We start from the raw sequence: 13,518 nt of genomic DNA, 5'->3' as shown, positions 1-13,518 counted from the left end.
GATGTCAGTAATGGGGGCTGGCGCTGTGGCATAGTGGGTTAAACCGCCACCTGCAGTGCCGGCATCCCATATGGACACCAGTTCAAGGCTTAGCTGCTCCATGTCCAATCCAGCTCTCTGCTATGGCCTGGGAAAGCAGTGGAAGATGGCCCAAGCCCTTGGGCCCCTGCACCCATGTGGGGGACCCTGAGTAAGCTCCTGGCTCCTGGCTTCAGATCAGTGCAGTTCTGGCCATTGCAGCCATTTGGGGAGTGAACCAGAGGACAGAAGATCTCTCTCTCTCTCTCTGCCCCTGCCTCTCTGTAACTCTGCCTTTCAAATAAACAAATAAATCTTTAAAATATGTCAAGAATAATTTATAGATTCAATGCAATCCCAATCCCAATTCCAGCAGGTTTTTTTCCTTCATAGAAATTGGCAAGGTATTCCAAAACTCCTGTGCAAATGCAAGAGACTTAGACTAGACCCAAAAAAGTCGAACAAGAAGAATAATGGAGAACTCACACTCAGGACCCGATCTCAAGACTTCATGTAAGACTGCAGTAATCAAGAGAGAGTGTCACTGGCATCGAGACAGAGAGACTATCTGCTCTGGCCCGTGTGGGCTGCTGTAAGAAAATCCACATGTGCTTCTCACAGTTTTGCAGGGTGAGAAGTCCCAGATCAAGGGGCTGGCACGTTTGATTCTTGGACTCTTCTTGTGCATGGCCGCACGCTTGCTATGGCCTCACACGGTGGAGACAGGAAGCTTGGGCACTAATCCTAGCCAAGAGCTTCTCTCTCATAAGCTCATGTAAACCGATTGAATTCCCAAAGCCTCCCCCCCCCCAAAAAAAAAAGAAAATGGTCTTGTGGGCCAGGGCTCCCATATATGACTGATGGAAAGCCAAGAAGACTCCAGAAGAAGATTCACACACAATGGCTGACTGATTTTCCACGTGGATGCCACAAGAATTCAAGGGGGGAAAAGATCACCTTTTCAACAGAGTGCTGGGAAAACTGGGTATCTATGTACAACAAAAGAAATTGTGAATTTGCCCCACACCACACACAAAATAGATCATAAATTTACATGTAAGAGTGGAATCTATAAAACTTCCCTAAGAAAAAATAGGGCAAGCTCTTAGTGATGTGAGTTTGCATAAAATATAAACTTTTAAAATCCATCATTTGGACTTCATCAAGATATTACAACTTCTGCTCTTCACAAGACACTGGTGGGAAAATGGAAAGGCAAGGAGATATTTGGAAGAAGATATTTGCAAAATACAAAGTGGCTGTGTCTATAACTCTTCAAATTTAGTAATAAGCCAAACAACATAATTAAAAATGAGCAAGGAGTTTGAACAGACACTTCATCATGGAACTGCCAAGCAAAACCACAGTGAGAGATCACCTCACACCTCCCAGAATAGTGAGAACCAGAAAGACAGACAATAAGCAGACTGGAAGAAACTGGGACCACAAAGTGACGCAACACCTTTAGACAACAGTTGGGCAGTTAAACATGACCCAGCAAGTGCACTGCCAGCTATAAATCCGCAAGAAATGAGAACATAGAAACTTGTCTACCGATGTTCACAGCAGCTTTATTTGTCATGACTAGAAACCTCAATGTGTAGCAACAGCATCCAGCAGGCATTGTGGTCCACGCATCTGATGGGATGCTACTGAGCGATAAGCACACAGTACTGACATCCCACCGGCACCAGGATGAACCTCCAGACAGCTGTGCTGAGTGAGAGGCCACACACACACACTGGCTGAGTCTACTGACACAAATTAAGCTACAGGGCAAGCAACTGGGGGCAGTTATTGTGGGGCTAGGGGCAGGGAGGGGCAGGAAGGAGGGCTTCCTGGGAGTGGAGGCCACTTTTAGGGACAATGGCTATGTTTTCCATCTTGATTGGGTGGGTTGTTTCACAGGTATACACACGTGGCAAAGCTCATGCAATTGTACACGTGAAAGATGTGGAATTTATCATGTACCTTTTGTACCTACATAGAGCTGTTAACAGAAGATAAACAAAAATCCAGTCACCTCAAATCTTCGGACAGCCTTAGTTTTCTGCCTGAATGTTCCCAGGTGCTGGAGAAGGACTAACTGTGGGGCTTCTTGAGTACAAAAGGAGACACTGTACCCCCTTGAGGGTCCAAGGCCTTGAACCTTCAGAGAAGCTGTCCAGGAATCCTGGAGGGCCCGTTTGGTGATGTCAGAGACACACATTAGGGCAGGTACCAAAAGCATGGCTAGGGTACTCCTGAGGAATGTTGGGGCCCCTGGCGTCAAAGCCATCCCCTCTCACACTGTGTCATTGTGTACTGTGGGCACACACATCGCCACCTCAGGGGCATCAGAACCATCTAGATGTCTACAGTGCACAAAACGGGTGGACCTGAATGTGCACACTCAAATGCTACAGCAATTATCATTCACATTAACTTTCTGTCCTCACTGTTAGGATCTTTCACGTTTCAGAGTTGTTGGGTTCCAGATCTTTGGCGGGTTACACCCCAGGCTCTCCACACTGCAGTTTTCATTGACCTCTTGACCTGGAATGAACACGCCACGCCCTCCCTTCTTCCCCAGGCTGTCCCAACTCAAACTTGTCCATGGCCCCGTCACTGCAAGAAGTCCCTCAACCTCCACTTCCGGTCTGGAATGCTGCCTTCCGCCCTGTACCCACGGTGGCCAGTGTGGATGCTGCTGTCTCGCCTGAAATCAGTCTCTCAAGAAACAACTGGAAGTTAGCCTGTGTTTCTCAGGAGACTGATGTGCACTTGGTTCAGGAACATGCAGGAGCAGCCTAGCCGCCCTTCCTGGTCCCAGCTGCCTATCTGCTCAGTTTAAATAATGACTTCGGCAGGCCGGTTTACCAGTTGCACGGAGAGACTGCTCCAGCTCTTGACAAGTGTGCAGAGTTTCAAAGGACCAACAAAATGCCACCTGTAGCTACCCTGCGGCACGAGCCTCATTAAGAGCAGCTAAACGAGGCCAAGCCAGAGCCGGCAAACAAAAAGATGCGCTGGCATTTCCAATGTCATTCACCTCGGGAAGCGCTGGGGGCGGGGTGCTTTCTGAGGTGAAAAAAGGCACTTCCTGGAAACAAAGCTAGCTTATACAGGACAACCAACGGCCGTGAGCCACGACCTAATAAGATTTGGTGACTTTCTGACTTGGAGGAACCCAGGCCGTCACCTACCAGAGTACTTCCTGCATCCCTGCTAGCCCTGGCCCTGACGGTCTGTGTCTCAGACAAACCCCAATTGCCCAGTCACCTCACCCGGGACTTCAAAGATTTTTCCCACGGAAAACCCAAAGTTGCAGATACTCTGGATTGCCTCATGGTAAGGCCTTGGAGACCACGGTCTGCAGCCAGGGTTCAGGATGCAAGGCTGAACACAACAGACAAGAAGGCAATCCTAGAATAAAGGGGCAGGGGTGCACTGAAAAAGACAAAAGCTCTAGAACTTTCCATAAGATAATTTAGGTAAAAATGTGTGTGTGTGTGTGTGTGTGTGTGTGTGTGTCTAAAATTTCTGGAGTTGTCTTAGTGATCGGAGCTCTGAGCAGTGTCCTGAGACAGAGTGTAAGCTCCTCTTGGGAGATCTCAGGGGTGCCCCCTGCCACCCCTCGCCCCGCCTGCCTTTGGGGCCCTCTCTGTATGACAGAGCCCCTTCCCCTGGGAGTGCAGAGGGCTGAAAGGAACCGGGCAGCTCACCCAACGCTCAGGGCCAGGACTCTGGGGAGAGCATGGGGCTCGGGGACAGGCCGGGACCTGCCAGCAGGTCTCCTCGGGCTACAGCTTGCAGTAAAGTGCCATTTGAAGGGCCCGCCCTGGGGCTGCTCCCTTCCTCCTGAGGTCTTCTCAGAGGGTTGGGGGCAGCTTTTCATTTAAGGAGTGACTCCCTGACAGTCTCATATGCAAAAAATCTGCTTCCAACATACATTATCAGCCCTGAATACAAAAACACTCAAAGCAGGCCAACCCTTCCGACATGCCAAAAATGGCCATGCACGATTTGCTTTCGGGGCCTGCTTAGTGCAAATTCCTAACCCGTCTTGCTCTCCTCCTGTCACCAGCCACAAGGAAGGCACTGGTGGGGTGGGGGGGGCAGGCTGGCCTCTGCTGGTGGGGTCTGGGGTTCGGAAGGTTGCAGTGGGCGAGTTGGGGGCATGTTGAGCAGGGGGGACAGCGAAACCAGCACCGTGAGGGACCGCTGGCAAAGGGCTCCTCTCCTCAAGAGAAGCTTCCAGAGCCCAGGAGCCAGTCTCCTGAGCCAGCTGTTGCCCACAACCACCGCAAGTCAGAGCACACCCCTGTGCCGAGCCTGCCCGGGGTCGGGAGGACCCCATCACCTAGAAGTTCTGCAGCAGCTAAAGTTCCCAGCCCTCTGCATTTATAACCTCTGAAAGGATTAAAGTGCTTTTAGTGGCAAATCCTGGGAAACCCCAGCGCTTTGTAGGGTGAGGCCATTTCTCAACTCCAAGGAACCCAGTGGGCCTGAGCTCCTGCAGCTCCCTGCCCCGGGCCAGCAGGCAGTTCTGCCCCTGAGGGCCCTGAGCACTGGGCAGCGCCTGGACCCAGCTCTGCTGGCACGGCCCCTACTGCATGCTCACCTGTGCCGCACAGCGGTGCCTGCCCCGGGCGCACGGGGTCTTGCTCACGTTTTGGGTCGTTGCCCAGTTTCTGGGCCTCAAGGCGGGACCCTGAGCTTTGCTGGTGGCGGCCGGGCAGCGACTAGCCCTCGCGGCAGCAGGGCGCCGGGGGCCACCCGCGCAGGCTTGTCGCCGCCTCCAGGGGTGCGCCGCCGCGGTTCAGCTGCGCCGAGGCCGCGGGGGCCGAGCCGCAGGGCTCACGCGTGCGTGGCTGTTTGTAGTGCCGGCGGCCGCTGAGGCCTGGCCACGAGCTGGGCCGCTGTGCACTGCCTGGTGCTTGAAGAGGTTGGCCCGGCGGCCAAACGCCTTGCCGCACTCGCTGCACTCGTAGGGCTTCTCGCCGCTGTGCGTCCGCCGGTGCTGGCTGAGGCCCGAGCGGCCGCGGAAGGCCTTGCCACACTGGACGCACGCGAAGGGCCTGCCGCCGCTGTGGCTGCGCTGGTGGTGGATGAGCTGCGACACGCCCTTGAAAGCCTTGTCGCACTGGCGGCAGGCGTAGGGCTTGCGGCCGCTGTGCGTGCGCTGGTGCTCGATGAGGTTGGAGCTGCGGCGGAAGGCCTTGCCGCACTCGGGGCACGCGTAGGGCCGCTCGCCGCTGTGCACCCGCGCGTGCTCCAGCAGCGCGAAGCTGCGCCGGAACAGCTTGCCGCACTCGGGGCACGCGAACGGCTTCTCGCCGCTGTGGATCACCTGGTGCTTGATGAGGTTGGAGCTGCGCGTGAACGTCTTGCCGCAGTCCGGGCACGCGAACGGCTTCTCGCCGCTGTGCACGCGCGTGTGCTCCAGCAGCGCGAGGCTGCGCTGGAACAGCCTGCCGCAGTCCGGGCACGCGTAGGGCTTCTCGCCGCTGTGGACGACCCGGTGCTTGATGAGGTTGGAGCTGCGGCTGAAAGACTTCCCGCACTGCTGGCACGGGTAGCGCTTCTCGGCGCCCTTGGGCAGCTGTGGCCTCGGGGCCAGGTTCTGCCCTAAGCCCTGAGGGCCTCTTTGGGCTGCTGTCCCCAAGGCGTGACTCTCCTTGCCAGCTGGAAGGTCTGTTATGGGGAGTTCTCTTCCAGAATGTTCCTGCCCTGCCTTCGGCATCTTGTTGGTTCCCCTGTCACCTGTAAGGACAATGCCACCCCTCCCTGGGTCTCTACTGAGGGCGCTATGCTTCTTCACCCTCAGGCCAAGACCGGGGAGCTAGGAGCAGCAGTGCAGGACCCTGGGGGAGAGCGCCAGATGCCCCTAGATGCCCACAGAGCAGGTGCACAGTGAACACAGGGGATGGCACTATGCCGGGGGCTCCCAGGGCGGGACATCGACCAGTGGAGAGAATTTCCCACCCTCCTCCACTTTGCGCTCCACCAACAGAAACCGCCGAGCACCCCTCACTCACCTGCACGCAGTCCTGCGGGGTCCCCCAGCCGGGGGAAGTCTGACACCCAGGGCCCCTTTCCTCGCTCCAGCTGGGACACTACGTGAGGCTTGCAGAAGGCAAATCCTGTTCGTGAGAAACGAAGCAGGGAGTCAGGAGCATTGTGGCTAAGGGCACGGAGTCACTGCTCAACCCGGATAACAAAGAATCCGCCACAAAGTGCCACCGGCAAGGGTCCCAGAGGAAGGCCAAGGGTAGCCATGCTGCTGCTTGGCCTGCAGGGAGGTCATGGAAGAAGGGCACGGGGGGGGGGTGGTGGTGGCGGGGGGCGGGGGGGCGTGGCCTAGGGAATGCCTGCCGACATGCCAATAGCCGGGAGCTCTCAAAGCTCACGATTCCAGAACTGTCTTTGGAGCCCCACAGCTACCCGGTGAGGGTCAGGAAGAAGCCAGCAGAAGCAGCTGGTCTCCCATGGGGTGAGATTTCAGTGGAGGCTCTAGGAGAGGAAAGGGAGCCATGTTCAGCTGTCAAGCCTGGGGCAGCAGCAAGGGAGATGTTTGGAAAGACCTCGGCGTGGGCTGGCTTCCAAGCCGGCGAATCCTGGCTTTGCCTTTGAATTGGCAGGGTCGCCTCTGGTCACAGGGTCATAAAGGTGGGAGATTGGGGACACGCACCCAGTGACACCAGATGACTGTAGTTCTCCAGCATCACCCGCTTGTACAGCAGCCTCTGGCTGAGGTCTAGAAGCTTCCATTCTGTCTTTGTGAAGTACACAGACACGTCCTCAAAAGATACCGGTACCTAAGAGAAGCCACATCCAGTCATCCAGTGATGGCAGGGGGATTCTGCTCCCCAGGTCCCAGGAGGAGGCGACGGCAAGAAAACCTGGCGGGGCAGGGTGCACGGCAGTGGGTGGGCTGCGGGAGGAGCCAGCTTAGGGGGCAGGCCGTGCCAGGGCCACCCACTCACCTTGGACCTCGTGGGCAACAGGATGGCCGCCATCGCCAGGGAGCCACCAAGACACTAGGGAAAGTGTACAGAGCCCCAGGTGAGACGAGTCCAGCCGGGGGCAGCTCCTGGCTGCTCGGGAGCCACTGGTGACATGTCGCACAAGCTTGGTTAGTCTTTCCTGTCCACCTGTCGCCTGCAAGGGGACACTGAGCAGGGAGAGAGCGAGGGGGCTTTCCCGGGGAGGCCCGTGGACTCAGGACCCCAGACACCCCACGGAGCACAGGCGCCACCTGCTGCTTCCTTTCTGGAAATGCCCCCTGGGGTCCTTAAAGCAGCATCCATGGATTCTCTCCCAGGTCTGGAGGCCACAAGTCAAAGATGTAGGCACTGGCAGGGCCTTGTGGGCACAGGGAGAGTCACTCTCACAGCACGAGCACAGACAGCACGCAATGGGCACAAGGGCCAGCAGTCACCAGGGCCGCGTGCTTCTCCATGTCAGTTCTCATGGCCAGGAGCCAGCTGGGCAGGCAGATGTTATTCCTATCTGTCTGGAGAGTGCAACATGGAAGTCCCAGGCAGAGGAGCAGGTGCGCCAGGCAGCAGCTGGAGGGTGCTTTGACAAACTGTTTTCTGCAGGGAGAAAGAAGGGAAAGCGAGAGAAGGAGGGCTGTGTGGTGGATGGAGTGCAGAGAGAGAGAGGGTGTGAACAGGAGGCGGGGATGGAAAGCGGACACAGAGGGGACTTGGGGACAGAGAGGGTGGATGGAGAGAAGAGGAGACAGAAAGAGGGGGACAGGTGGAGGGGGCACACAGACATGGGGATACACAGAAGGAAGCAGAGTGGAGGACAGAGAAGAGGAAAGAGAGAGATACGGGAACATAGAAGGTGGAAGAACAAAGAAAAATGGCAGGACAGAGATAGGGGACAGGCAGGGGGACAGACAGAGGGGGCATAGAGAGACAAAAGTGGAGACAGGGCCGCCGCTATGATGTAGCGGGTAAAGCTGCCACCTGCAGTGTCAGCATTCCATATGGGAGCCCATTTGAGTCTTGGCTGCTCCACTTCCGACCCAGCTCTCTGCTATGGCCTGGGTAAGATGCCCAAGTCCTTGGTTTCCTGCACCCGCAAGGGAGACCTGGAAAAAGCTCCTGGCTCCTGGCTTCGGATCAGCTCAGCTCCTGCCATTACAGCCAATTGGGGAGTGAACCAGCGGATGAAAGGCCCCTCTCTCTCTGTGTAATTCTTTTAAATAAATAAATAAATCTTTAAAAAAAAGTGGGGACGGAGTGGTGAGACAGAAATGGTAGGGGAAAGACAGAGAGGGAGAATGAAGACAGAGAGAGAGGGTACAGGGAGAGATTAGGGACAGAAAGGTTGGGAGAGTGAGGAGAGTGAAACACAGAGGGATAGAAGGTGAGACAGGGAGAGAAATAGAGGGGGTTCAGAGAGAGAGAGAGGGCAAGGACAGAGATCAAAGTGGGAATAGAGAGGGGGAGAGTGGGAATAGAGAGGGGGAAGATGACAAACAGGGAGGGGGACAGAAAGATAGAACAGGGAGAGGGGGTATGGAGAGAGAGAAGGTGACCTAGACAGAATGGGGACAGATATAAAGAGGGGGCTACAGGGAGGGAGATGGTTGGGACAGGGAGAAAAGGGGCTGAAGAGAGAGAGGGTGGGGACAGAGAGGGAGAAGAGATGAGGGTACAGAGCAAGGAAAGACACAGGGGGGAAGAAAGAGAGGGGGAGGCCAGAGAGAGGTGGACGCAGAGTGAGGGAGAGAAGGGAGAGAACAAGGGAGCCGAGAGATTGTAGAAATGGGGGGGGTGGAGGGGGAGAACAGAGGGAAGAGAGAGGAGGGACAGAGAGAGGGAGGCAGGAGAGGGGACATGAAGAGGGGACAGAGAGAAGGGGACCAGCCAAGTTGCTGAGGGTACAGAGAGGGGGACGCAGAGAGAAGGGTGACAGAGAATGATGGGACAGAAAGAGGGACATGATGGGGGGCACAGAGACAGGGTGGGGACCAAGAGAGAGAGGGGGACAGAGAGAAACAAGGGATGGGGCAAACGGAGAAAGTGGTGCAGAGAGAAGGGGGAACAAAGAGAAAGGGGGGTCATAGAGAGGAGGGACAGAGAGTTGAGGGGGGAAAAAGAGAAAGGAACAGAGACAGACAGTGGGAGACGGGGGGGGGCAGAGACAGCAGGTTACAGAGAGGTAGGGAGGGGAACAGAGAGAGGCAAGGGGGCGAGGAGAGAGAGAGAGAGAGAGACAGAGAGAGGGGGGGAGAGGGAGAAGGGGTGATGGAGGATAGAGAGGGGCTGGGACAGAGATGGAGAAGACAGAGGGAGGGAGAAAAACAGAGGAGGGGTGACAGAGAAAGGGGGAACAGATGGGGGGCAGAGAGCCGGTAGGGACAGAAAGATGGGGACAGAGAGAGAACGGGTGACAGAGAGCCAGGGGGTGGGGCAGAGTGGAAGAGGGGGCACAGAGGGTAGGGTGCAGCAGAGAGAGAAGTGGGAACAGAGAGTGAGGCGAAAGACAGTGGGAAAGAGGAGGGAGGGAGGACAGAGAGCGAGTGAGGGGTGGGACTCTCCGAGCATAGGCACAGCTACGGTATTCACCTGGGGCTTACGTTCTTTATTTTGTTTGCTAGGCGGGGAGACCTAGGCACCATGATGAGGCCTGGGGACCTACCAGGCGGTGTCTCAACAGCTGCCACAACGCCTTAGTACCTGCGACATCTGTGCTGCTTCTGATGACAGTTTTCAGTCATGAGGAACAAAAGGCTCCTTTCAAGGTGGAACGACACTACTGGAAGCTTTAGGTGACAGCCTGAGGGTGACTGCGACATCTCCTCTGAGTGTTTGCTGTTGGCAGTGGGAGTGGTGAGAAGCACTCTTGCCAAGTGACATTCCTCAAGGGTTGTGGGGACAAAGGCACCAGTTTGACGCCACCAGGAAGCAGCCCAGGGTAGGCTCGGGCACATGTGCGGGAGCCGGACAGGAAACCAGAGATCAGTAACTCTCACTCCTTAGAGAACTCACTCAGGGTCCCGTAAGGACCTCCCCAAGAGCGCCACACAGAGGAGCAGGCCTGCAACATGCATGGACTGTGGGGCTCACCCGGCAACCATATTTAAACCATGGCAGATGAAGGCTGTGGACCTTTTTCCTGCCGGAGGCCATTTGGCTATCTAGCACTTCATACACAGGCCATACAAAATGAGCAACTTCAACATTAGCCGGCCGTCAGTTTACTGAATCGCAAGTCCTGCCTGTACTGGCCTTGGCAGGGCCAGACCAAATGGTTTTGTGGTCTTCCACGGCTGGCGGGTCACACGTTCCCCAGCCCTGAGGACTGCAGGGGATCGCACGTGCTCGGGGACTTAGGCAGATGATGGAAGAAAATGGCCTTTTTTTTTTTTGACAGGCAGAGTGGACAGTGAGAGAGAGAGACAGAGAGAAAGGTCTTCCTTTTGCAGTTGGTTCACCCTCCAATGGCCGCCGCGGCTGGCGCGCTGCAGCCAGCGCACCGCACTGATCCGATGGCAGGAGCCAGGTGCTTCTCCTGGTCTCCCATGGGGTGCAGGGCCCAAGCATTTGGGCCATCCTGCCACAGCAGAGAGCTGGCCTGGAAGAGGGGCAACCGGGACAGAATCCGGTGCCCCGACCGGGACTAGAACCCAGTGTGCCGGCGCCGCAAGGCGGAGGATTAGCCTAGTGAGCCACGGCGCCGGCCAGAAAATGGCCTTTTAAAGACATGCATATGGAAGCATTTGTGGAGGAGACAGCCGGCAACATACTTGAAGACATTTCAGTGCAGACATAAAAACAGCAGAAGCAGAAGAAAGGATGAACCACACGTGGAAGCAACCCGAGTGGCCATCAACCGATGGATGACAAGAGAAAGCAAATATGGTGCCTGTACGCAGTACTGTTTGTCCCGCACACGTGTCACAGCGTACGCGACCCCAAGGACACTGTGGTAAGTGAAGAAAGGCAGACACACTCGGAAGGCCACATGGCGCGTGACTGCACAGCTGTGATGTAACACGCTATTTCACAACAGCCGTCTCCACCCAGTTTTGAAGCTGTGCTGGCCAGTCTGCTGAATCCCTTCCCCAGACTGCACTTCTCCTTGGCCCACCACACTCTGGGGCCAGGAGCCAGACCCTTGGGCACAGTCGCTATACTCTGGAGCCCACCTGCAAGCACCTGAGAACCCCGGCCACCTTAGCCACAGGCCATCTGCAGAGTGCCCCTCCAGCTCCAGGCCCCTCGTTGGGCCCCGCCCCACCCCTGGGCGTGGCCCCCGTGTGCCCCGCCTCATAGCCTCCTCTCTTGCAGGGCTGCAGGCAGCAAAGAATTCCGCTTTTCGTCTTGTCCAATGGTAAGGGTGCTCCATTGGCAGGTGCATGCTGTGCCAGCCAAAAAACTGGTACACTGTATCAAACATAGGACGTGTCCAGAACAGGCCGGTCCACAGTGTCTGGAAGCAGATCGGTGCTTGCCAGGGGCTAGGGCACAGCAGACTGGGGAGAAACTGCTGATGGGTATTGGCTTCACGTGTGGGGTGAAGAAAGGTTCTAGGGAATTCTATGTGTTTTCAATCTAGAATAAAATGATCATTTTGGAAAACAGCATAAGCCTATTTATTTATTTATTTAGCCACCACAACCGCAGGCTCAATATGCACTTTGGAGGTCTCCGCAGGAGGCATCGTGGCACAGCGTGAGTGACTCCTCCACCGCCGCGCGCAGGGAGACTGAGTGAGCCAGGCGGCCACACTGAGGGAAAGATAAGACAGGACCGAGAGAGACAGATGGTGAACTGCAGCGAAACTGCAGCCTTCTGTGCCATCCCAGCAGGTGTCCACTAGATGGCACGGCTTCCCCAGAAAAAGAAAAAGCCAGGCAAACATGCAGAAAAAGCATCCAGTAACGTCACTGATGTTGCATCAGGAATTTGGGCTTTTGCATCCACGAGGAGAGCCTGGCGGGGCCACTTTGGTGAGGTTTCTTCCTTCCTGGTGGAACTTCTCTGGGGTCCAGCAGCTCAAGACCCTGACTGCCCCCTCTCTGTCCCACCAGCTTTCCCAGGCCTGAGGTCCTTGTCACCTGCTACCCATCTGGTGGTGCAGCCAGGGAGGGAGATCTGAGGGAGCCAGAGCTGAAGTCAGGCCTGGGCGCGCTGTCACTCCCACCCTGTGCCTCCCTGGAGCCTGCACAGAGCAGCTCCCCTGTCAATGGCTTTCCAGGTGTCACCCCCTGTGGAGGCAGGGCTGACCTGGAAAAGTGATCCTCCGGGCTGGCGGGGCGGGTCCTTTGCCACCCACATGGCTTTTTCTGAGCTCGCCCTCTTTTTCAAATGAGACAGTCTGCTCACACTACTCAAACTTTCCACCCGACTTCCATTCCCTCTCTCCCCCTCGCCCACCTTCCCTGGTGCTGTCACTTGTCAACACTCTCCCCACCCATTACTGCAGGAGCACAATCTGGGGCTCCTCTGGGATGGTGGCTGTGATCAGCTGGCCCGGTGTTCTTGGATAACAGTGCCACGACCTCATGGTGTAGGTGTGGCTGGTGTTTCCACACCCGGACGGGTAAAATCCAGACTTATCAGGCAGAGGAGTGGCCGGATGCTCTTCGACCAGCCCTAGCCCAGCCGCTGAAAATCAACCAGAGAGATAAGGGCAAAACCCAGGCGCCCACCCCACCCAGGCTGACCCAGCAGCCTTGGCACTCTGTCAGTGCTCTGCCGCCTCCAGGGGCGACCTCGACTGTCCCCTGCCGCGGCTGCTCCCTTGCCCTCCTTGTCACCTGTCCCCACCTTCCACAACCCCCGCCGAGATGGTCCCAATCCGTTCCCCCGGCAACCCTACTTCGTGGGGGCGTACCTGGGCTTCACCGATGGCCGGGGCTGTAGGCCTCCCCTCCCGCCCCCTGGCAGGCCCGATCAAGGCCGCCGCCTCCGAGAAGCCCTCCGGAACGACGTCCGCAGGAGGCGGGGTGGAGTGGGGTGGGGCTTCTGGCCAGGTCTCCACCCTGGCGCTGGCCGCTGCTTAGGAGGCCCGTGTTGCCCCGCTGTCTGTTTGTCCCGCGACAAGCTGGACTGGGAGCGGGCGGGGCCCAGGCGACGGCGGAGTGGGAACTGGACTCGGGGAGCGCGGCGGCGGCGGCGGCCGGGGGGGGGGGGGGGGGGCAAGGAGCATGCGCGGTGCGGTGGGAGGGCGGCTGGCCCGCTCCTTCCCCACAGGGGCGTCTGGCCAGACTCCTCGCTTACCCTAGGGCACTTTCGCTTCCCATGTGGGCTGCTGGGAGGCGTCGGGCCTCGGGGATCAGCGCCCTGAGGTTCGGAGGACGCAGGGGGAGGGGCCAGAGTCCCGGGTGCTGAGCCCGCACCTTCATCTGTCCGTTTCTCTGGGGACCATGAGCCTCTGCGGGGAAGCTACCAGAAAGTGGCCAGGTTATGGTCACCCAGAAAATGGGGGTGGGGAACTTGGGGAGACCGATGCATGGAGATGGGAGGCAGACACTCTCCATGCAGAGTGGAC

At 57.0% G+C, this 13,518-nt stretch overlaps 1 protein-coding gene across 6 annotated transcripts; it reads right to left on the bottom strand.

The window, feature by feature from the left end:
• Nucleotides 1-1,569: 1,569 nt before the first annotated feature.
• Nucleotides 1,570-13,154, bottom strand: ZFP92 (ZFP92 zinc finger protein). 6 transcript variants are annotated; one of them, XM_089324604.1, is made up of 5 exons: nt 12,862-13,154; nt 6,987-7,598; nt 6,692-6,902; nt 6,039-6,143; nt 1,570-5,763 (listed from the first exon to the last, which is right to left on the bottom strand). In XM_089324604.1, the coding sequence occupies exons 3-5, from the start codon at nt 6,723-6,725 to the stop codon at nt 4,820-4,822; spliced, it is 1,083 nt and encodes a 360-aa protein (XP_089180730.1). In that variant the 5' UTR covers nt 6,726-6,902; nt 6,987-7,598; nt 12,862-13,154; the 3' UTR covers nt 1,570-4,819. The 6 variants fall into 6 exon arrangements, with proteins under 6 accessions (XP_089180730.1, XP_008251326.1, XP_089180729.1 ...); XM_008253104.5 differs by having other exon boundaries at nt 6,692-6,818; XM_089324603.1 differs by having other exon boundaries at nt 6,692-6,818; nt 6,987-7,111.
• Between the last annotated feature and the right edge of the window lie 364 nt (nt 13,155-13,518).

This window comes from Oryctolagus cuniculus, chromosome X (genome assembly GCF_051225735.1).
Source record: "Oryctolagus cuniculus isolate XC-2025 breed Fujian yellow rabbit chromosome X, ASM5122573v1, whole genome shotgun sequence".
Classification (NCBI taxonomy): domain Eukaryota; kingdom Metazoa; phylum Chordata; class Mammalia; order Lagomorpha; family Leporidae; genus Oryctolagus; species Oryctolagus cuniculus.
This window is presented reverse-complemented; position numbering and strand designations above follow the sequence as displayed.